Source organism: Molossus molossus, unplaced genomic scaffold (assembly GCF_014108415.1).
Source record: "Molossus molossus isolate mMolMol1 unplaced genomic scaffold, mMolMol1.p scaffold_m16_p_2, whole genome shotgun sequence".
NCBI classification, from domain to species: Eukaryota; Metazoa; Chordata; class Mammalia; order Chiroptera; family Molossidae; genus Molossus; species Molossus molossus.
Genome location: NW_023425355.1, coordinates 63,277,331 through 63,301,125, shown reverse-complemented (window position 1 = coordinate 63,301,125; position 23,795 = coordinate 63,277,331). Strand labels below are relative to the sequence as shown.

At 47.9% G+C, this 23,795-nt stretch overlaps 1 protein-coding gene across 5 annotated transcripts in view; it reads left to right on the top strand.

Moving 5' to 3' along the window:
* The window catches only part of ELF4 (E74 like ETS transcription factor 4), a 46,295-nt gene that overhangs the window by 15,369 nt on the left and 7,131 nt on the right, over positions 1-23,795 (top strand). For 2 of the 5 annotated variants that reach the window (XM_036270701.1, XM_036270702.1), the window contains exons 2-4: positions 18,928-19,205; positions 22,930-23,101; positions 23,503-23,595. In XM_036270701.1, coding sequence (XP_036126594.1) covers positions 19,134-19,205; positions 22,930-23,101; positions 23,503-23,595 — 337 coding nt within the window. In that variant the 5' untranslated portion in view covers positions 18,928-19,133. Of the gene's footprint in view, positions 1-17,773; positions 18,395-18,627; positions 19,206-20,691; positions 20,823-22,929; positions 23,102-23,502; positions 23,596-23,795 lie in introns of those variants that run through there. The other 3 variants (XM_036270703.1, XM_036270704.1, XM_036270705.1) reach the window with 3 other exon arrangements.

Sequence of the window (23,795 nt, the reverse complement as noted above, 5' to 3'; positions counted from 1 at the left end):
TAAGAACAACCCATTTTTGATTAATGGGTCCATACTCATTTGCTCCATATATCATTTTACAGATGCCAATCATACCCCCTTTAAACATTTTTTTAAATCTTTATTGTTGTATTACAGATGTTCCCTCCTTTTCCCCCATTGATTCCCTCTTCTCTGCCAATCATACCCCTTTTCAACCTTATCTGTTTAGACAACAAAAGGCCTCTTTTTTTAAAAAAGGTTGTCCTCATATAATTATCCTCACACTCCATTCTCTTGAATCATTTTAGCCCTTAAAACTGATCCAGCAGCCCTGGCCGGTTTGGCTCAGCAGTTAGAGCATCGGCCTGTGGTCCAGAGAGACCCAGGTTCCGTTCCCACTAAGGCATGTACCTCGGTTGCAGTTTGTCCCTGGCCCTGGTTGGGTCGTGCGGGTGGCAGCCACTCGATGTGTCCCTTTCACTTCGATGTTTCTCTCTCTCTCTTCCTCTCTCTCCCTCCCGCTCTATCTGAATAAAAAAAAAAAAATGGAAAAATGTCCTCGGGTGAGGATAAAAAAAAAAACAACTGATCCAGCATTAAGTCTATCCTCAGCATCCTTTGTACAAAAAGATAATGCTTTAATGATGACCTGATTGATCAACTGCCTTCTCCATGCTGCTTGGAATAAATGACTCTAGCTGGTATGTGTTTCCCCTAACAGAGGCTTAGAGCAAAAAGGGGCAAATAATATATAAGCATGGAGACCCTTGCCCCCTTACTCTATCCCTATCCCCAGACTGTATCTCTCAGGACCTGGAATCTCTTCTAGGGATCTTACTCAGGCTGAGAATTTACATAGACTTAATTTATGAATGCCAAGACCTGTGTTAGAATCAAGAGAAGATGAGACAGGCTTTAATCCCACGGATTTTACTGCCTGTTGGGGAAACAAGACATACACAAGAATTAAAGAGCAATTCAAGACCTGTGGGATTAAGAGATCTTGTGGTGGAATTTAAGGGCTATGGGAGTTTAGAGAAGGGGGCTACATGGGTGTGGACTGTAGTTATCAGGGTGTAACCAGCTTCATGGGTTTGGGGAACTTGGTCGGGACCTTGCTGGATGGGCACTATTTGATTAAGCAAAATAGAGCAGCAAGGGCATGGCAGGCCTGAGAAACTCTGTAAATGATCCCGGAATGTTCCCTCAGGGGACCATGAGGAGACCACTGGGCTTGAAGCCCAGGCTTGAGTTGGGAAATCATGGGAAACAAGGCTGAGTAGGTAGGGTGGGGTCAGACTGTGAAGGACCTTTGGAAACCAAGCAGATGAGTCTGGACTCTAAAACTGCCTAGCACGGCTTGTGTGACCACAGCCATAGATTTAAATGTGTGCCCTGGAGTAGGAGTTGGCGCCAGCTCAAAGGCCGAGGGAGGAGCTAGGGAGAGGCAGGGCCATGCCTGGAATTTAATTTTCCTCACACCCAGTCAAGTGGGTTTTCTGCTGTATCAAGCCTAGTTGTTACCTTTTTCAAAGGCTTTCACATCTACTCTGTACAGCTTCCTAACAGTGACCACAGGCCTGGGGGGTAGATGGTGAAGACCAGCTTTCTCCTTGGCTAATGGTGTAATAGGAGGCAGAGTCACTGAGAAACACCCCTGGCTCACCTATCCACAGGTGCTCCTTATTGCCTGGGAGCCACTCCTTAGGCTAAAGCAAGGCAACTCCAGATGGCCTTTTAAAATGACAATGTGTTGCCCGGCCAATGTGGCTCAGTGGACTGAGCATCATCCCATGGACTGAGAGGTCCCAGTTCGATTCCCGGTCAGGGCACATGCCCAGGCTGCAGGCTCCATCCCCAGTAGGGGCGTGCAGGAGGCAGCTGATGGATGTTTCTCTCTCACATCGATGTTTCTATTTCTCTCCTTTCCTCTCTCTCTAAAAAATCAATAAAATCATATTTTAAAAAATGAGTGTGTTAAGGAAAGAAGTGACACCTTAACCCATTAACACATGAACATTGAGTGGTTTATATATCTGAACAGTGGGAAAGTCATTCCTGGACAGATGGGATGGTGGCCTGTGGAAGCCCTGATTGCAACTAGGGTCAGTAATCTTGAGAGGAGCTCGGGGTAGCATGAGATCTATGGTGGAGAGGGAGGAGGGGAGGCCTAAGGCTGTGATAGCCATGTGACATAGCGTGCCTGTGGTTACATACATTAATGGCAAAATTGCTTGAGCAGACTTTTTTCAAACTTTGTCACCCAAGTGCCCTAAACTATTCAATTCTATGCTTTACATCTAGAAGGACACGGTCTCATAACATTTCTCTGAAGTATGACATTTTATCTTAAGCGTGAATGTTGCAATCTACTGCCCATATATATATATATACTTTATATTTTTTTATTTTTATTTTTTTATGAATTTTTAATTTATTTTTTTGTTACAGATATTTTACCTTTTTACCCCATTGGCACCCCCCACCCCACCCCACCTCCGCCCCGTCCCTGGCTTAGTTGTCCATGTCCATTGGTCATGCATACCTGCATATAAGTTCTGTGGTTTATCTCTTCCCACCCCCCCACCCCCCCACCCCCTCTTCTGAGGGATGTCAGTCTGTGCCCTACTTCCATGTGTCTGGGTCTACTGTATTCCTCAGACTGTTATGTTCATTATATTCCGTATATAAGTGAGGTCATGTGGTATTTGTCTTTTTCTGCTTGGCTTCTTTCACTTAGGATAATACTTTCCAGGTCCCTCCATGTCGTCTCAAAGGATAAGAGATCTTTCTTTCTTACCGCTGCATAGTACTCCATTGTGTATATGTACCACAGCTTTTTTATCCATTCGTCTACTGGTGGACACTTGGGCTGTTTCCAGACCTTAGCTATTGTAAATAGTGCTGCTATGAACATGGGGGTACATATATCCTTCCTGATTGGTGTTTCAGGCTTCTTAGGGTATATTCCTAGAAGTGGGATCACTGCTGCCCAGATATATTTTAACTGATTTATCAGTGAACAAAATGGAAACCCCTGGAAGATGAGCAAGGTTTGGACAGTTGCTGATTCCTGCTCTGGAGTTTTGTCAGCTTTAGCAGGCAGGCCCTGTCCCCGTGGCACCTACCTGTGGACAAGTCCGAACTTGAACTATCAGGATTTTAGCTCAACTGTTGGAAAGGGAAATCCATCACCTGCAGCATGTTCAATTGCCTACTGTCCCCATCCCCTCCCCCTCCTTGGTTCAAATCTAAGCCTTGTGTTCTGGAAGAAAGTTGTTGGACCTGCTCAGTGGTTAGCTCTGGCCTCAGCCTTTGGGTGGGTGAGCAGATCCCAGGGTGGGATGGAGACCACGTGGGACCCAAGAGGTTCTGAAATCTGGGCATGGATTTGTGGAGGCCATGCCCATGGATTCCCCAGCTTTTCCTCCTCCAGCACACTCAGCCTGCAGCCCACCTTTAACAGTACTCTGCTGTTTAAAAAAAGTCAGCTTGTCCTCTCAAAGCCTTCCAGCCTAGTTGGGAGGGCATCTCTTTGTGGCTGGAAATAAAAGAGCCCAGGAAGCACTCCAGGCCAAAGAGCCTCCGCAGCAGCCTAAACACCTCATTCCTGTCCCAGTAGCCTACAGACAGAGACAAGACAATATAGAAAGAACAAAGCATGCTGTCCCCCAGCTTGGGCAAGGTAGATAAAGCACTATGAATATTCAGGTTTCGGTAGTAAGCCTTCATCCACACACCCCTGCCTACACAGGAGGGGGCCTCTCCAGACTACAGTGCCTGTAGTGACGAAACCATAGCAGGTAGGGCCCTGGGCAGGCTGGTGGGGCGGGGCAGCCAGCTGGGTGAGGCCCAGATTCCCAGGCTGATAAGGCAGCCTGTAAACACCCAGCAAGGGGAGGGGGCAGTAGGCAGGCCACCAGATGGCAGGAGAAGGGGGGAACCGGAGGCCAGGCCTAGCTGCAGGAAGTGGGGCTTAATGTGGAAACATCCTGTCCAGCGGGGCCTAGACCAGTGGCCATCAGCAATCATTCCCTCCTCTGCAGAGGCAAACTCAGCACAAGGTGGGGCTGCCTGGGCACCAGGCCAAGAACCTGGTTCCTGATGCCTCCAAAGGACATGATCAATGGGTCTCTATTATGGGTTATTCTCCCACTTAGCACTGCTTGGGGGGGGGGGCGTCCAGACCAAGCTACCCCACCCCCCGTGGGGAAAGGCAACAGTAGAATTGTCTGAGAGGAATTTGGCTCTCACGGGAAAGTCCTGGTCATCACTAGTAGTGGAAGTATCAAGTGGAACACCTAATTATGTCCAAGGCCCCCCTGTAGTACTATGAGAACCATATAGCTGACGTGCTATTCTATGCCATCTTGCAGTACTTGATAATTAGAATCTCTGAGCTGGTGGAGCCTTTTGCAAGGGATCACCAAACTCATCCACTTTGCAGATGGGGGCACTGGGATCCAGAGAGGAACATGACCATGTTCATGGCTGATCTTAGTTAAATCCCCTGCTCTAGAGTACTTTCTACTGCCTATACTGTTGTTTTATGTCCAGCTGCCAACCCTCCCACATAGGGCTGGCCCTGCCTTGCACACTCACTGAACCTCAGCACTTATCTTTGCTTAGGGTTATGGTGAGGCTGATAGGAAGAGAGAGCCCCAGAGACCTAATTCAGAAGACCTGGAGTCTGGCCTGAGCTGCTCCATCAACTTGTGTGTGTCCTCGAGTGAGCTGCTACCCCTCCCTGGGTCTCGGTGTTTTTTTAATTGCAGCTCTATTAGATATAGTGCAATAGCATATAATTTACCCAAATAAAGTACATGATTCATTGGCTTTCAGTATACTCACAGAGTTGTATATCCATCACCACAATCTTTTTTTTTTTTTTTTAATCCTCACCCGAGGACATTTTTCCATTTTTTGTACAGATAGAGTGGGAGGGAGAGAGAAGAAGAGAGAGAGAGAGAGAGAAACATCGATGTGAAAGGGACACATCGAGTGGCTGCCACCCGCATGACCAACCAGGGCCGGGGACAAACTGCAACCGAAGTACGTGCCCTTAGCGGGAACCAAACCCGGGTCTCTCCGGACCGCAGGCTGACGCTCTAACCGCTGAGCCAAACTGGCCAGGGCCACAATCTATTTTAAAATATTTTCATGACTTCATAAAGAAATTCTAGATCCATTAGCAGTCACTCCCCATTTCCCTGCAACCTCTGGACCTCAGTTTTGAAGAGACGTTTGCTATAGAATAGTTTTTTGGGGAAAAAAAACAGCAACATTGTTCAGGCAGATGGGCTACCCCAGTTTACTGAGAACTTAGATATGAAGAGACCCTACCATAGAGAATAGCGTGGACCCGGCAGTAAGCCCTTGAGGTGCTCAGGTCTGACTTTCCATAAATATTTGAATGAGCATGTGAACCAACACCCCAAGATAAGAACTCAGACTTACATATGTGTAAGCCGAGAACAAGTATATATTTATGGGGCAGGGCCATGCCATGGCACTCCAGGTCTTGAGCCAGGAACTCTCTGGAAACAGTAGGCCCCTGAGGTACAGGAATAGCATTGGTTTCCTTCATTCCAGAGCTGGAAGCCTCCTGTTCCACAGTACCCTTCATCCACAGCTGGCCACAGGGGCTCAACCTGTCACCATTTTGGTACATACTTGACCCAATAAGTTAGGATTCATTTATCATATGGAGCTTTGGTTGAGATTGAGGCCTCAAGGGGGATGGGACATTGACTTGGGAAGTTTTTGTTGAAGGGACATCACAGAGGCTCTGAGCCTTCAAAGTTGAGTGTTATGAGCAAGGCCCGAACAGATCTGAGCAGATGCCCACCAGCATGGGGCAGTGGGAAAAGCAGGTTACACAGGCCTGGGTTTGAGTTCTGCCACCATTCTTAGCAGGCAGTATGGCCTTGATCATGTTACCTAATCTTTTCTGAGCTTCACTTCTGTATCTTAAATGGAACTATTAAGGCAGGGTTGTTACCAAAAGAGATTTCATTGAAAATAAATTTCAAAGAGCAAAATATTTGGAAATAAACCTAGGTTCAAACCCCAGCTCTACCACTGACCAACTATTTGGTTGTAAGAATTAAAGGAGAGTGCCCACATAGTAAAGTGTCTGGCATGACACCAGCCCCACAGCTTGTACCCAGTAAATGTAAGTTCCTACCACCTTCCCTTTGGTCTGTCTTGTCACCCTGTAATTTTTACTGCTTGGCCCCCTTCCCCAGAAGCAGAGGGAACAACTTGAGGTGATATCAGAGGGCGCAAAAGAAAATCTTGCTCACGTTTAAACAAGTGCACACGCCCCTCTCTCCCTCCCTCAGCAGGCCCACGGTTGAGGGCACAGTGGCCACACTTGCCATCCCTGGCCCAGCACTAGCTCAAATGGGTGCCAACCCCAAAGTCCCTGAGCGGGCACTGATCTCAAGTGCTCCCATCCCCTCCGCCCGGTCTAGATGTGCTTTCTTCTTCTTTATTTTTTCCCCCTTAAAATTTATTTATCATTACTGTTTTTTTTAATCCTCACCTAAGGACATGCTTAGAGAGAGGAAGGAAGTGAGGGACAGAGACAGAGACAGAGAAACATTCATGTGAGAGAAACATGGATTGGTTGCTTTCCGCACATACCCTGGCGGGGATCTAACCCACTACCCCAGTATGTGCCCTAACCGGAAATCAAACCCACAACCTTTCGGTGCACAGGACACCCCTTAACCAACTGAGCCACTTCAGCCAGGTGAGATGTGCTTTCCAAACACGTGCTACCACTTTGAGTTGCGCTTGTAACCAAACCTCGGACTTTGGTTTGCACTGCAGATGTTGGGAGGGACTGGTAGGAGTCAAGGTGCCCATCCAGATGTTGTCTCTGAGGCTTCCTTGGCATCCTGCATACCAGCTGTGAAGCAGTATTTACTACAACTTGCAGGAGTGGAGAAACAGGCTTGTGTGGAGCAGACATTCTCCTTGGAGGCTGCAGGGCCCTATCACTGGGGCACTGGGTCCTATTGCCCTGAGGGGGTGTGGAGGGAGTAGGGAGAGAGAAAGTGGGATTCTGCTCTTTTGACAGAGAGGTATTATGCAAAATTATGAAATGATCTTGATTTCAGTGTTACCTGCTCCTCCAAATTAACCTCCATTGTTGGCCACTTTCCCCAGGCTTCTGCTTCAGCCCGCCCTTGTCTTCCATTTGAAGGCACCCAGGGGGCTGGTCCTCAGCCCAGATGGACATTGACTCAGCAGTTATTGCCCAGTCTCTTAATTTTCTAAGGCCAGGCTCACTCAAAGGCAGACCAGCATTATAGCTAGGTAAGGTGATGAACTTAACCTTTAATCACCTGCCTAACAAGAGAGGGTTTTTGGAGACCGCCCAACTCCCACCCAGGTCTCTGCTCCCCCAGCTAAAACAGTGTAGACAGGTGTCTCCTCAGCCTTCCTGTGAAGGACCCTCCCCACTCTCCCCTCCCTGTACTCTCAGGGCAGGGGCGGGGCTGGGAGGGACAGCAGGCCCTGAAGGGGAAACTGCTGAAACCCCTGGGACAGGAAGTGGCAGAGAGGAGCTGTTTCCTCTGGCAGAGCAGGGGTGTGGTGAAACCTGGCCCTACCTCCTACCTGTTGGCTGTGGGCTGGGGAGAGCTGAGAACCCTTCTTTCCCTGTTTCCACCCCTACAAAAAAAAAAAAAAAAAAGCTCTCAGCCCACCAGATTGGAGGGGGATCTCTCTCAGAAGAGGCCATGTTTCTTCTGCAGGGAGAGGAATTCTGGGAGAAGGGCAGACAGGTCAGCGGAAGGGAAGGGTGGAGCAGTGCAGGTGAGTTTGGAGCCAGGGGGCCCACGTTGGTAGCGGAAAACCACAGCTGGGCAGGGGAACCTTCTGTAAGCTTTTGTTGTGAGAGAAAATGATAAGGACTGTGCCTGCTCAAAACTGTGAGTTATAAATGTAACAGGTTGATGACTCTCTAAAATTTAGAGTCTAAATCATAGGGCTACAAAGGACCTTAGGCCATCCAGTCCAATCCCCTCATTCTACAGCTTAGGAAACAAGAAGCTAACAAAACAGAAGTGACTTGCTCAAGGTCACACCATGGGCAGAGCTACAGCCAGGACTTTCTTTCTAATGAGAAGCTGCCAAGTTTGTATTTGGAATTCCACACCTCCTTCTAGGCACCTCTGAGTGCTCTGTGACATTGTTCTCAGAAATGAACTTAAATAATCTATTCACACTAAGCCTTTAGTCCAGGAGTCAGCAAACCTTTCCTGCAAAGGACCAGATAGTAAATATTTTAGGCTTTGCAGCCCATACAAACTGTCACAACAATTCAATTTATAATGCAAAAGCAGCCACAATGAGTGAATAAATGACCATAACTGTATTCCAATAAAACTTTATTTGTGAACAATGGAATTTGAAGTTTGTATCATTCTCATGTGGCATGAAATATTATTCTTCTTTTGATTTTTCTCCCCACTCTTAAAAAATGTTTTTTTGTGTTTTTTTTTATCCTCACCCGAGGAAATTTTTCCATTTTTTGTTCAGATAGAGTGGGAGGGAGAGAGAGAGAGAAACATCGACGTGAAAGGGACACATCGAGTGGCTGCCATCCACACGGTCCAACCAGGGCCAGGTACAAACTGCAACCGAGGTATGTGCCCCTCGCGGGAACCAAACCCGGGTCTCTCTGTACGGCAGGCCGACGCTCTAACCGCTGAGCAATATCGGCCAGGGCCAATCTTAAAAATGTAAAAACCATTCTTAGCTAATGGCCCATACAAAAACAGGCATCAGCCTGGATTTGGGACATGGACCACAGTTTTTGACCCCTGAGTTTGTCTAAAAAGTCAGTCTAAGGTATTAGGACAAGGATGAGGAGGGGGAGAGAATATATCAGGTGGGGAGGAAGAAGGAAAGGCATTTGCTTCAGATATTTTTTAAAATTTATTTTTATTGTTGAAAGTATTACAGATGTTCTTTTTCCCCCCATTGACACCCCCCCGCCCCGCTCCTGCTCCCTCACCACACTGTGTACATATATGCATATGTTCTTTGGTTTATCTCCCCTCGCCCCCCCCACACACACACACACTTCCCTCTGAGGTTTATCAGTCTGTTCCCTACTTCCATGTCTCTGAATCTCTTTGTTCATCAGCTTATTTTATTCATTATATTCCACAATTAAGTGAGATAATGTGATACTTTCTTTCTCTGATTGGCTTATTTCGCTTAGCATAATACTCTCCAGGTCCCTCCATGTCATCTCAGAGGATAAGACATTGCCCTGGAAGGTTGGGCTTAGCAGTTAGAGCATCGGCCCTCAGACCAAAGGGTCGCGAATTCGATTTCGGTCAAGGGTGCGGACCTTGGTTGCGGTTAGATACGGGCCCTGGTTGGGGTCGTGCAGGAGGCAGCCAATGGATGTGTCTCTCTCACATCAATGTCTCTCTCTCTCTTTCTCTCTCTCTCTTTCTCTCCCTCCCTTCCTCCCTCCCACTCTCTTTGAAAATCAATGGAAAAATGTCCTCGAGGTGAGGATTAAAAAATATATAGATTAGAGGATAAAAGATCTTTCTTTCTTACAGCTGCATAGTATTCCATTGGGTAAATGTCCCACAACTTTTTTTATCCACTCATCTATTGATGGACACTTGGGCTGTTTCCAGATCTTAGCTATTGTAAATAGTGCTGCTACAAACATGGGGGTACATACATTCTTCCTGATTGGTGTTTCAGGCTTCTTAGGGTATATTCCTAGAAGTGGGATCACTGGGTCAAATGGCAGTTCCATTTTTTATTTTTTGAGGAAACTCCATATTGACTTCCATAGTGGCTGCACCTGTGTGGATTCCCACCAGCAGTGTACTAGAGTCCCCTTTTCTCCACACCCTCGCCAGCACTTGTTTGATGATTTGTTGATGGCGGCCATTCTGGCAGGTGTGAGGTGATACCTCATAGTCATTTTAATTTACATCTCTCTGATGATTAATGCCATTGAGCATTTTTTCATATGTCTCTTGGCCACTTGTATGTCCTGTTTGGAGAAGTGTCTATCCAGGTCCTCTGCCCATTTTTTTATTGGATTGTTGATCTTCCTTTTGTTGAGTTGTATCAGTACTTTATATATATTTTTGAAATTAACCCCTTATCTAATGTATCATTGGCAAATATGCTCTCCCATACAGTGGGTTCCCTTTTCATTTTATGCTGGTTTCTTTTTTTTTTTTTTTTTTTTTTTTTGCTGTGCAGAAGCTTTTTAGTTTGATGTAGTCCCATTTGTTTATTTTTTCCTTTGTTTCTCTTGCCCTAAGTATTGTACCAGTGAAAATTCTGCTACATGCTAAGTCTGAGATTTTTTTGCCTACGTTTTATTCTAGGATTTTTATGGTTTCACAAGTGACATTTAAGTCTTTTATTCATTTTGAGTTTATTCTTGTGCACGGCATAAGTTGATGGTCTAGTTTCATTTTTTTGCATGTACCTGTCTAATTTTCCCAACACCATTTATTGAAGAGACTGTCTTTACTCCATTGTATGCTCTTACCTCCTTTGTCAAATATTAATTGAGCATAATGTCTTGGGTTAAGTTCTGCGTTCTCTGTTCTGTTCCATTGTTCTATATGCCTGTTCTTGTGCCAGTACCAGGCTGTTTTGATTACAGTGGCTTTGTAGTATAACCTGATATCTGGAATTTTTATCCCTCCAACTTTGTCCTTTTTCAAGATTGCTGTGGCTATTCAGGGTCTTTTTTGGTTCCATATAAACTTTTGGAGTATTTGTTCTATTTGGAGTATTTGATCTGTGAAATATACTGTTGGTATTTTCATAGGGATTGCATTGAATCTATAGATTGCTTTGGGTAGTATGGACATTTTAATGATGGTGATTTTTCCAATCCATGAACATGGTATATGCTTCCACTTTTTTATATCTTCCTCTATTTCTTTTTTTTTTTTTTTTTTTAATGTCCTGTACTTTTCTGAGAACAGGTCTTTTACCTCCTTGGTTAAGTCTATTCCTAGGAATCTTAATTTTTTTGTTGCAGTGGTAAATGGGGTTGTTTTTTTAGTTTCTCTTTCTGACTGTTCATTATTGGTGTATACAAATGCCATTGATTTCTGGATGTTTATTTTGTATCCTGATACTTTGCCGATTTCGTTTATTTAATGCTTCAGATCTTGAACACCATGTGAAAATTTGAGCCACAGAACTTGGGTAAGGACATACCAGGCATAGGAGAGAGTGTGAACAAAAGCATGGAGATGGGGAAGTTTCTGTAGAAGTTCAGTGTGTTCTGCACCTGCGTGGCCTCATTGTATTTGCCAACCCTAGGTCATTGGTTGCTGTTTGTCCTCACCAGAGGAAAGGGTTGATTTCATTGAGGATGCCGAGAGACAATGAGGAGGGGAGGAAGAAAGATCTCCTGGAAGTCATGGCAACTAGCTGTGTGACCTTCAGCAAGTCACTTCTCCCTCAAGAACTTGGTGTCTGCAGTTGGATGATAGGAGGGACGGATGTGATGATCTTTCAGGTCCATTTTAACTTTGATATCCTGGGACTCTGATTCAAGTAAAGGATTTCAGCAGTGTGGGTGAAGAAGAAGGGAACCACTCCCCAGGAGCTCGTGGTGAGATCAGGGCTGAGGTTGTGCTCCTTGTCTGCCCATGTCACCCGCCCTAGCAGGCTGTCTTTATACCTCATCCTTCCTTGCACCCTCTTCTGGATGTGGCCAGAGGTAGAGAGTGCATTTGGATGGGCCCCAGAGCTCAGCAGTGAACCCAGCATGGCCCCTCCTGCCTGGGGAAGTTCCAGATCTGAGCAAGGAGCCTTTGCCTCAGTTTCTAGGACATGATCTGGCAAGGACCTTGACAAAGAACACTGTCCCTTAAATAAAAGTTATGTCACTTAATGTCCTGTCAGTGCCAAGTCACAGATTACCCCAGTTTCTTAAAAAACCAGTAATGGATTTAACTGATCTCTGGTCAGTGTTTCTGTTCCCTCTCTCCTTTTCCACCCTAGCCCCCAAGGAAGCAAGCCAGCCTTCCTGGGGGTGGGGGTGGGGGTATACCTTTCAAATCCAACTTTCATTCAGCACATGTTACTTGCTCCTACAGTATTGTGGCCAGATTGCCAGCCTCACCAGGCCAGGCCTGCTCTTATGGCCACTGAAGACCTGTTGAGGCCCTTCTTGCCTGTGTGTCTGTGTGTTTAGCAAAACGACTCTCTGTGTCCTCTTTTTTTTATTTAAATCATCACCTGAGGATATTTTTCCATTGGTTTTTCAGATAGAGTGGGAGGGAGGGAGAGAGAGAGAGAGAGAGAAACATCGATGTGTGACAGATACATCGACTGATTGCCTCCCACACGACTCTGACCAGGGTCAGGGATCGAACTGCAAGTGATGTATGTGCCCTTGACTGGAATCATTCCTGCGATCCTTTGGTCCATGTGCCAGTGCTCCAACCACTGAGCCAAACTGGCCAGGGCTCTGGGTCCTCTTTTTTCCACCATTAATCCTGGTTTTTGTTTTTTTCAGATAATCCCAACTTCAAAACGTCCAAGATGAACTCATATTCTTGCCATATTTCCTGGCTCAGTCACTTCATATCTCAACATTCTTACAGCAAGAACAGATGAGCCCTGGCCGGTTTGGCTCAGCAGTTGGAGTGTTGGCCTGCGGACCAGAGAGTCCCGGGTTCAGTTCCTGCTAGAGGCACATACACCCCCCCCCCAAAAAAAGAACAGATGATACATCTTGGAATCTCTTCAACTACCGTTTTACCCCATACTCTGTCATCTTTCTCCTTAGGGTGTTTCTGACGTTTGCCTCCTGGGTTCCAGCTGCCTCACCTGGTCTCCTTCCATCTCCTCCACTCATGTATCAGAACAAATCAATCTTCCTAAAGAACTGTTGCTTTGTGCCCCTCCCTTGCTCAAGAATTGACAGTAACTCCCAGTTGCTCTCCATATTTTCACATTCTGCTGCCGGGTGGATCTCGGACCTATGCACTTATTCAACTCACTTCCCTTCCTCCCCATAGCCGGTTTCCTCTCTCTGCCATAAGTTGTATGGTTGTTGGTTATGTCTTCCCTCTGTTTTCCTTTCATCCAACCATCCCCATTTCCCTTCCTTCCTGTCCATCTAGGTAAAGATATGCTGAGTACTTAATGAGTGACCATGGCCAAAAGGACATAAATCAGACTGGGAAAATGAAAAATATATTTGGGACATAACAGAGTTTTCATTTATGTTAACTCACTGGCCTTTCACAATCACCCTTTAAGCTAGGGTAGGTGTCCTCATTTCACAGAAGAGGAAGTGATCTGCCTAAACCCCAAGGCAACACTGGATCTTTTTGCTGGAATCCCCGTGCCTTTATGATCTTCTAGGACTTCTGAAGTCCCCCCATACTCGGGTTCAGTAACTGTCCCGGACATGGCTTTGCCTCTTTTCCTGCAGTGTGTTTTCCTCTTTATTAGCTTGCCCTTCACTTCACACAAAAAAATTTTGGTGTCCCTCTGCCTCCTCTCTGTCCCTGGAGCACTAGAGAGGAGGATGTGGTAGCCACAGGCACCTCCAGGGGGTGCTCTTTGGGCTTTCTCAGGCAAGGCCCCTGGCGGTCAGGGCAGCTGAGGAAATAGGTTCCCTTTGTCAATCACCCTCCCCCTGCTCATCCTCCCCTATTTGGCTTATATCTGCTCTTATTGCCACATAACCACAACCCAAAGTGCTGGGGTGGGGTGAAGGTGGTAAGGACAGGGGACTGGGAGCATTCCTCCAACCACGGCAGCCTGCCCCTTCCTGTGGGGCCCCCAACCCAGGCGAGGAGCCAGATCCTTCCAAGACAAAAACTAGAGGCCTCCAGCCCCATCCTGTCTATGTTCTGGAGCCAATGGGGGGGGGAATTCTGGGGGCTTCATGGTGTCCCCAGTCTCACTTGCTCTCTGGAGGTCACCTGCAACTCATCATCTGGATGACTAATTTATAATTTTCAAAGTGCTTTCCCACCACCATCTTCATTCACCCGAGACTTCCTGGTGAGCATCTGCTAAGCCTGAATTACCCTTAGCCCTTACCCACTTTTAGGATGACAGATACCACAGCCCAGAAAAATGGCTAACTTTTCCCGGGTTACACATTTTGTTGGGATGCAGCTGTGAGAGGGAGGGCTTCTGTCCTCCTCCCTCAACCTGGGAAGGGTACACCACACACTGGGTGGGCCTGCAGAAAGACAAGGGGCCATCTCTCCGCCTGTGGCCTACAGTCTCCTGCAGCCCTAATTGCTCCTCCAACTGGGACAGCCTAGGGCCTGGGAAGGTAGGGACAAAACCGGACCTGAAAAAGTTCTGGGAGCAGCTGGAGAAGAGCTCTGGGCCCGCCTTACCACTAGAATTGTGACAAGCCCTATGCTGGAATCAAGCAGTGACCCAGGGTCAAGGAAGGAAACTGGGTTTCTTATAAATGAGCACAGAGAAACCCCAAGCAACAGAGTTTGCAAAACCTTTATTTTTCCTCTCTTTTCCGGATTTCATCTCAAATGGAGGGAGTGGTGGAAATAAAGGAATAGAAGAGAAGGAGCTGACAAAATGGCTGTGGCTGGGGCCCCTTTATTGGGCATTCGCTCAAGGAGGAGAGTTCAGCTGGCCGTCTGAGTCAAGGTCGTGTGGGAATCCTCTGCTCCATCCATAGCTAGAGATTGGATCCCTTCCTAACTGTGGCCCTCAGCCTCTTAAATACATGCCACTGGTCATGTGATGCAGCATGCAAATTTGCTGCTGGATGACTATTAGCTGGAGGAGGGGCTGTTTTTCAGTGGAGGGTACAGATGTTCCTGAGGTAGTTTCCATTTTGTTTGTGGTTGTGGGGGAGGAGTGTTGAGGGAGTGGGAAATGGCATGAAGGAAATTGTCACTTCCTTTCCAGAGAATTCCAGAAAGGTTTCATGGGGGACTGGGTATTTTAGGATCCAGAGCTGGCCCAGAGGGGACAAGGAACTGAAGGAGAATTCTGCTTTGTGGCCCAGCTGACCATCTGGCCCCCATGTTTCCTGGCGTGTGTGAAAATGTCACGGGTGTTACCAGCAGTTCGGTGAGAGCCATTGGTTCAGCTGAACGGGTGTAGATTTAAACTCACTCCACGGAGACTGAGGACGTGGCTTTCACATAGAAGCTGTTTCCTGTAAAGGAGGCCCAGATGGGTGGGTGCTGAACACTGCTTAACGTGTTCCAGTGACAGCCCCAGAAAGGGTCTTTACGCTTGCACCACCACCCAGCTGTGGTGATGCAGGAGCAGCCCAAACCACTTCTATTTTGATATTTTGGTTTTGAAATGCAGTCAGAACCACAGAGAGCCAGAGGTGTGCATTTGCAGGCCTGGGACTTAGGCGCCCTCACTTGCTCACTCCCTCCTGTGGCTCACACATTTGCACAGTGTCTAGAGGCCATAGGCTCTCACAGAGGGTTTGCTTTCAGCCCAAGTACAACGGGCTCTGGGAGCCCGGGATCTTGCAGTGACCTTCAAGGGAGTCAAAGGAGTGGAGCTCTTAACACCCCGGGGGGTTGACTTTGACTGATGCAGTAATGGGGTGGGGTGGGAGGAATTCACCACTAGTTACTGTCCGTTCCCAGGTGCCTCAATTCCTTCAGCCAACTGTCTGTGTATACCCCACCACCACCAGCAGCCCCCTATTTGCTGGAAAGACAGTGCCCAGGGCTCTGGGCCGTTGAATCTGCGTCCCAGTGCATCTCTGAGGACACTGGTGAGGGGAGCCCCTGGTGTGGGCCTCTGTGGTCTCCAGCAGGGTGGGCCTTCTGTGGTGATGGCTTCTTTGATTTCAGGTTCCTAGGAGAGGGAGGTTATTTTGAGGGACTTGGGGAGGTGGTTCACTCCTCTGCTGGGGAGAGTGAGTGAGCATGCAAATGAGCCTCTCTCCACCTCTCACTTTCAAATCCTCAAACATCTGAAGGGGGAGGAACGAAACTTCTGGACTGGAAGGTTCCATGGTTGGTTGGGGCGCGGGGGTTATCTTAGCCTCAGCCAACAGAGTAGGACAAATGGGACAGCTACTTGCCCCCCTACACCTCAGGCTCAGCTTGGGCAGAACGAGACCTCAGGATCAGCTGTGGGTGCTGGGTACAGCCTCCCAGTACTTACAGCCCTGGACCAGTGGGATATGCACCAACCAAGTCCTTAATTTAGAGACTTAAACATGTGGACACATAGAGAGGGCAACTGGATCAGTCTCTTTTATTTCAAACCTCTCCTCCTTGTGCTGCCTCCCCTCTCCTAATACCTCCCTAGCAGAATGGAGCTTGGGGGGCTCACCCCAAGGACCCATTGGCCACATACATATTCTGCAGGCATTCTCTCCCTGGAAAGCATAGAACTTTGCATTTTTGAGGGGGGCAGTAGCAGCGGCAGCCCACCCCTATTTTCACCACAGCCAATATGAGCTGGCATGAGCTGGGGTGGGGAAGCGATGACTGAGCTTGCTGCCCTAATGGCCTGAGCAGGGTAGCCTTAAGATACAGAGGCTGTCACACACATGTCCCCACACTCGGGACACCTGGGCATGCCCTGCACATATATATCTACTGTGTGTTTGCACACATACAGCAAACTCCCATTGTAAATTACAATGAAAAAATATAGGTATTATGCACATAGAGTTCACACATTCCTCTCATTCTTGTATAAGCCAGAGGACACAACACCCACCCCACACCCATTATACAAACAGATATACTTATTGCCCAGAAAACACATCTCACTTGTATGGAATGACCAGTGCCATTGATTGATTCACTCCACAAACCCAAACTGAGTGTCTGCTACATGCCAAGCACAGTGCAAGATGCTAAAGTTTCATCACTGACTAACATAGTCATCCCTGTCCTCAAGGAAGCCACTGTCTGATGGGGGAGGCAGGGAAGATGCACTGAAGTTCCACAGGCTGAGGTCAGGGGTGCTGAACTCGCAAACATGAAATACTGACCTGTGAGGAGAAGCCCAAGAGATGAGCAAACCTGAAGGCCCCAGGCCCTTGGAGGGAGAGGAAACAGACACAGGAGTTTCAGAAGTTTTGTGTTTAGACAAAGTGGGATTAGGTGAAAGTGATAGCCTTTCATTTGATTAGTTTGAGAATGCTTCCTGGGGGCTGCCAGCTGGCCTGTGGGAGGACTAGAGCTTCGGAATGTGGGCCTTGGGTGCTTTGGTTGGGGGAGATAGACCTTCCAAGCATAAATGGCCCTGGGAGGCTCCTCAGGACACAGGACACTAGGTCACATGCAGGGTCGGGTGGGGGTGGGGTAGGAGGGGTGGAACTCAGGAGAGGACTATGGTTTCCCCTGTGCTTCCTCTCTGTGCGAGCAGTCATCAGCCTGTCACTTACCCAAAGGGAAACTCAAACCTGACAGGTTGAGTTGAGTGACTTCTCAAAGTTTTTTGAGGGGTGGGTAGAAAGGTGTGGGGATGAGAATAGGGGTGGGGAGAGGGTGGAGCCAGCCTTGTGGGCTAACGGAAAGGAAGTGGGAGAGGCCTGGGTGTCTCCTGCGGGGGAGAGCGGTCATCAGGGAGGTCATCTGTGGTCCCCCTCCCTTTCCTCCACTTTGCCCCTCTCTGAAGTTCCTCATTTCTTTCCAGCCAGGAGAAGGTTTTGCCACCCTTAGCACTGCCAAAGGAGTGTCGAGGAGGTAGGGGTCAAGTGTGTTGCTCCTACTATAGTGCATGGCCACAGTTTTTCAGACACTCATGGTTTAACCAGGCTGTCTGTAGACCCAGCGTGCACACACACACACACACACACACAGTGGGCCAAAGACATGGGCACCTGGAAATGGAGAAGCCCAACTGTTCAGGGCTAGAGAAGCAGAGCAGACTAGCAGGAGGGATGTGGGAGCAGGCATGGGTGGGACCCTACACAACACGCACAAGCAGAGCAAGCACAGGAAACAATTGGAGGCCCGGGTGCCATGTGAATGCCTGAGGTACAGACTTAGCATGAGAGGCATTCAAGGAGAAGAGAGACGTGCAGGCTGCAGCAGACAGATTTCCTGGAAAAGGAGGGCCTCTGAGCCAGCCCTGGAGGATGGGCAAGGTTCCTTGGTCCCCTCCCCCAACCAGGGCTCTCCTCACAAGTTCCCAGGGTGACAGTTCAGTCTTGAAACTGAAAGCAAAGCTGAACTAAGAACACAAGCCCACAGGCAGCACAGAAGCCATCTCTCTGCTGGTAGGTAGTGCTAGTGGGATGGTTGGTGATAAGTACTCAGAGCTTGTGAGCTCACCGGTCCCCGTCTCCAGGCTCTTTAGAGGTGTGGCCGTGTCTGAGAGTCCCATCCCCATAAGCAGGGTCAGGCGAACAACACAAGCCTCACAGCACATTTCTTCCTCTCGAGATTCTGCCCTTCAGAGCTAAGTGACTCCCAAGGTAAACTGAGCCAAGGCAGAGTCTGGAAGACCACCCTTTACAGCCATGTGTCCCCACCCACACCCCCTCACGCAAGATTCTTTCCTGAGCCAAAGGAATTTCAGGGCTTTTTCATGCTATTGCCCCATCCACGAGGCTCTGACTTTCCCTGTGGCCACACCCTGGGGACTAATGTTCAGGGTGGAGAGAGACCAAAGTCCCTCTACCTGTCACCTCCTGGGCAGTGGAGAAGGGAATGGAGGGAGGCTGCCTATCTTCAGGGCCAGCTTAGGTGCAGATGCTGGTGGCTGAGACTGGCACTGGGGCTTGGCCACTTCCCACTGCAAGTGACTCAGTTAACTTCCTTTTGCCCTCTTTCTTTACCTGCCTCCTTTCTTCTCCTTCCCCCTTCTCCCATTGCCCTCCCCTTTTAGCCATCCATCTTCTGGCAGCCTGCCCTGGTGTGGCAGGGTCTCTCTGGTTCACCAGATGTCCTGGGAACAGAGCTCCAGGAAGGTGATTACTCAGTGCCCTCACTTCTCCCTTCTCTCTAGGTCACTCCTGCGGTTGGCCCAGCCCAGCATGCAGCCTTGAACGTGGCTTAGGCCACCACGTACTCCAGCTCTCTACATCCCCATTCTCCTGTGGCTCCGGGTGTAGGCTCTAAGCTTCAAGGTACCTGAGCTGCATCTCTTCATCAAGAAAACCCTGCAGCTCCAGAGGGCCGTGCGAATCCTGCTGTTAGCTCTGAGAAGACAGCATGGCTATTACCTTGCAGCCCAGCGACCTGATCTTTGAGTTTGCAAGCAACGGGATGGATGATATACACCAGGTACAGCCCCCAAAGACTGGGGCTCCGTCAGCCAGTGCGGATGATCAAATAGACACAGACAGACAGGCGGGCAGGCAGACAGCCAGTGAGCCAGCCGGCTGGCTGGTTAGCCAGTCAGCAAATATTGATCAAGCACCTACTAGGTTCAGGGCACTGGGCCTGCTTGCCAGCCAGACTGTGTGCCAGCTAGTCACTCATGCAGCCAGTCAGTAATCATCAGGCAGTCATTTAGTGAGCTGGTTGCCCATGTGCAATTACAGGGCACGTGCAGTCACTAAGTCGGCCAAGCAGCTGCTAAGTATACCAGCTGAGCTGTTGGCTAGTCAACAACGTGGGTTGAATGCACAGTTGTACGCTGACCTTCGTATTCGTTTCCAGCCACTTCTCTTCATCCCCAGTGTCACAGTGAGAAAGTTGCTGGGATAACGACATAGCAGGAGTGAGCACTGCCAGCTGGAACTGCAGGGCAGAGTCCAACCCCCGGCATCTTCAGACTCATGTCTTTAGCCTGGTTGATGAACCTTCATAACCATCTTTTTAGCTTTGATCTGAAATTTAGGATAAACTGGAAATGGAGTCTTCTGGTGGGAGGAAGTTGGAAAGCAGGTCCTCCCCATTCCGTACCTTGCCCTGCGCTAGGGCTAAGAGAGAACATTGTCAATGCACTTAGCTGTACACATCGGATAGTGTCCTGGCACACTCATCACCACCCTCCACTCCCCTCTTTCCACAAACTAGAGAAGAGGCAGCCAGGTACAGTAGAAGAAACGGAAGATTAGGAGTCAGGAGTCCTGGGTTCTGATCTTAGATTGGCCACAGTGTCACCTAGGCAAGTCCTGTTCCCTACCCTTATCTGGCTGCCATCTCCCCATCTTCACCAAGAGGAGATCCAGCTGGATCTAAGGGCACCTCAGCCTAATTCTGATGCTCTCTATCCTAAATCCTTGTGAAGATGGAAAACTTGGTCCAATCTCTAGCATACTGCAAAAGGCTGCCCCCTAGTGGGCTTTGAGCACAATATACTTTCTGTCCTGTCTGTCTTATCTAAAGTTGCTCAGTTTTATTGAACACCTGGAGTGCCTAGAGGAGAAAGCAAGAAAATCTAGCCTTACCTGGGTTCTCAATGCTATTGGTCATTTTTTTACTTGTTTCTAGTTGCTTAGCAACTGTTTCTGTCCTTCATAGTGCCTGTTCATAGAAGCTCCCAAGCCCATACCTTCCAACCCCACAGGTACTCCTTCACCCTCAGCAGACAGCCTCTACTCCAATCCACAGAGAAGCTCAAGGCCAAGGACACCCTCAGTTGCCATCCCTCCTCCCTTTTAATGATAACACCACTTTCTTAACTCCTTTCCACTGGCCTGGGAAAAAGAACTGTCCCTGTTCCTTCCAAGGGTAATTCCTGGCCCTGTACCTAATCTCTTCTCTCCTACCTCCCTCAAGACCTCAAACCACTGATCACCTCTCTTTCTCTTATATTTTTCAGGCCTTCCAGACCTTTCTTCTCAACTTAGGACATAGTCAGATCTCCCCAGCCCTAAAAGAAAACCATCCCTCTCTTCTGCCCACCTGCTTCAAAATACCATCTTCTTAGTGCCATTCTTCTCCCCAGCATAGGTACCACCCTCTGTGTTTACTTTCTCTCCTCCTTTCTCTCACTCTTTTTAGGAAACAATTTTTACTGCAAAAAAATTTGTATCACGAATACAAAAGAGTGCATAAATCACGTGTGTGTGTGTGTGTGTGTGTGTGTGTGTATTTAAAAATAATTATAAAATGAACATCTATGAACTCGCTATGCAGGTGAAGAAATAAAATGTTACCAGTCCCCTAGAAGTCCCTGATACCTAAAACAGTGAGAACCTACTTTGTGCCAGGTCCTGTTCTAAGTTCTTTATACATATTGATTCGTTTAACCCTATGGGTTCAATAATATAATCACCCCAATTTTATAAATGAGGAAAATGTTGCACAGAAAAGTTAGGTAACTTGCCCGAGGACATACTACCAGTAAGTTGAAGAGCTTGGTTTCAAACCCAGGCAGTCTGGCTCTAGATCAGCACAATCTAGTAGAATATTCTGAGATGCTAGAAGTGTCCTATATTTGTGTTATTCAGTATGGGGCCACTAGTCACATGTGGCTATGGAGCACTTGAACAATGGCTAGCCCAACTAAAAACTGATTTTTATTCTGTTTTTTTTTTTTTTTTATCCTCACCTGAGGACATTTTTCCATTTTTTTGTTCAGATAGAGCGGGAGGGAGAGGGAGGAAGAGAGAGAGAGAGAGAAACATCGACGTGAAGGGACACATCGAGTGGCTGCCACCCGCACGACCAACCAGGGCCGGGGACAAACTGCAACCGAGGTACGTGCCCTTAGCGGGAACCGAACCCGGGTCTCTCTGGACCGCAGGCCGACGCTCCAACCGCTGAGCCAAACCGGCCAGGGCTGATTTTTATTCTTGAAAAAAATTTACATTTATATTTAACTAGTCACCCATGGTTAGTGGCTACCATATTGGACAGACAGCTCTTAACTGTATGGGCTGTAATCACTACACCTGACTGCCTGCCTCAGACTGTCCTCTCTGCGATCCATGGTAATGAGCCTTGGGACTCTAGCACTTCCCTGAAACTGGTTTAACCAGGGTGACTGCCCAGTGGCCAAACCCAGCGGCATGTTATTAATTTTTATTCTGGATCCTTCAGGGATATTAGGCAGAACTGAGCATTCTCATTATTTTTCTATGAAGAATTAACAGTCCCATGAAAGAAAATTGGAAAAAATGCTGAAAAGTAGAAAGAAAGGGGGGAAGTCCCAGAACTTAAATATAATCATTATGACAATTCTGGTATATTTCCTTCTAAACATAATTTATATAAAAATTGTAATCACACCTTTTTTAGTTAGCTTTGGTTTTAGAACAACTATGTCCTACAGGGGTCAAATTCTCCTCCTGATCATGTTTTCTGCTCCAAGGGACAAACTACCCTGTTGAGCTCTTGGACACATATTTTTTACTCCCTGAAAGGTATCTCTATTTTAAATATCTCTAGAATAACTTAAACTCACCATATCCAGACACTGTTCCCCTTATCTTACTCCAAAAACCTGCTCCTCCTCCTCCTCCTCCTGGGTCCCCCCTTGACATGAACAGTGTTCCCATGCACCCATTGAATCAAACTGGAAATTGGAACACTCTCCCCTATCCAGTTAGTTACTGAGCCCTTAGCTTTCTACCTCTGAAATGCCTCTGTTCTTCCATCTTCATTGCCACAGACTGAGCCCTAAGATGTCCACAATCTGAGCCCTTAACCCTCGGATCCCAACCCTGACTGTAGGCTGAGTCCCTCACCTGACTAGATTGAGCCCCTCACCCATGCCATTGACTAATCCTTTCCCACTGACCTCAGAATGGGCCTAAGCCTTGCCATAGATTGAGCACCGACCCTGGCCATGGATTAACCCATAACTACAACCAATTAAAAGTGTCTGCCCTTGGTTGAATGCAGGTGGTACAGAGCTAGCCCATCTCTATTAGTTAAAAATTCACTCACAGCATCATCTAGTGAGGTTGGACTCAGAGCAATGTCATCTTATACAAAGGACAGCTCTTGGGGGTTCTAAGAATTAGGAGTTGCAAGAAGGGACAGATTCTGGTAGGTGGGGGGCTTCCTGGAAGAGGTGGGTGGGTTTTGAACCAGATCCCTCCCTTCTCCACAGCTGGAAGACCCCTCAGTATTCCCAGCTGTGATCGTGGAGCAGGTACCCTACCCCGAATTACTGCATCTGTATTCAGGACTGGAACTGGATGACGTTCACAATGGCATCATAACGGACAGGACCTTGTGCATGACACAGGATCAGATCCTGGAGGGCAGTTTTATGCTGGCAGGTCTGTCTCCTTCCTGGGCAGGGAAGGTGTGGAGGAGAAAGGGGTCTGTCTTCAGGGAACAGTGGCCCACACACAGTGGCTTATAGTGACACATGCACCAAAGGCATGGCCTTCAGCAGCTGGAAGTGAGGTGGGGCAGTTAGGACAAAGAAAAGGTAGAAGAGGAAGCCATCTAAATGAATTCATGATCTTTTGAGATTGAGGGGGGCAGTGAGGAATGGAGGTAGCTGGGACGGATGTAAAGAGAAAGTGGAGGATCAGGGTGGGATGTGCACGGTTCCCTCCCAGGCTGTCCTTTGGTTCTTTTGCCCTGTTCTCTGGGCCTTGGTTATGGCTGTACCCCCTACCTTGTACCCTAAGAGAGCTTTTCTTCTCCCCCCTACCATGAAATCTGAAACCAGATGAAAATGAAGCAACCACACAAACCAGGTCAAGCACTGAAGTCTTGCTCAATGTTGAGTCTCCCAACAACATCCTGGATGAGAAGCAGATATGTAAGTGTGAACCCCAATACCTTACTTCAAGGCAACACACACCATTTAAAAAGATCACCTCCATGTGCATGCAGGCATATGTACCCATACCCACCGACATACACGTAAACTTGCTCTTGAGCTCTAACTGCAATGGGAGGGCGCTGGAAGGCACCATAGACCAGGAAAAGTGGCCAGGATGACTTTTTATCCCAATTTTT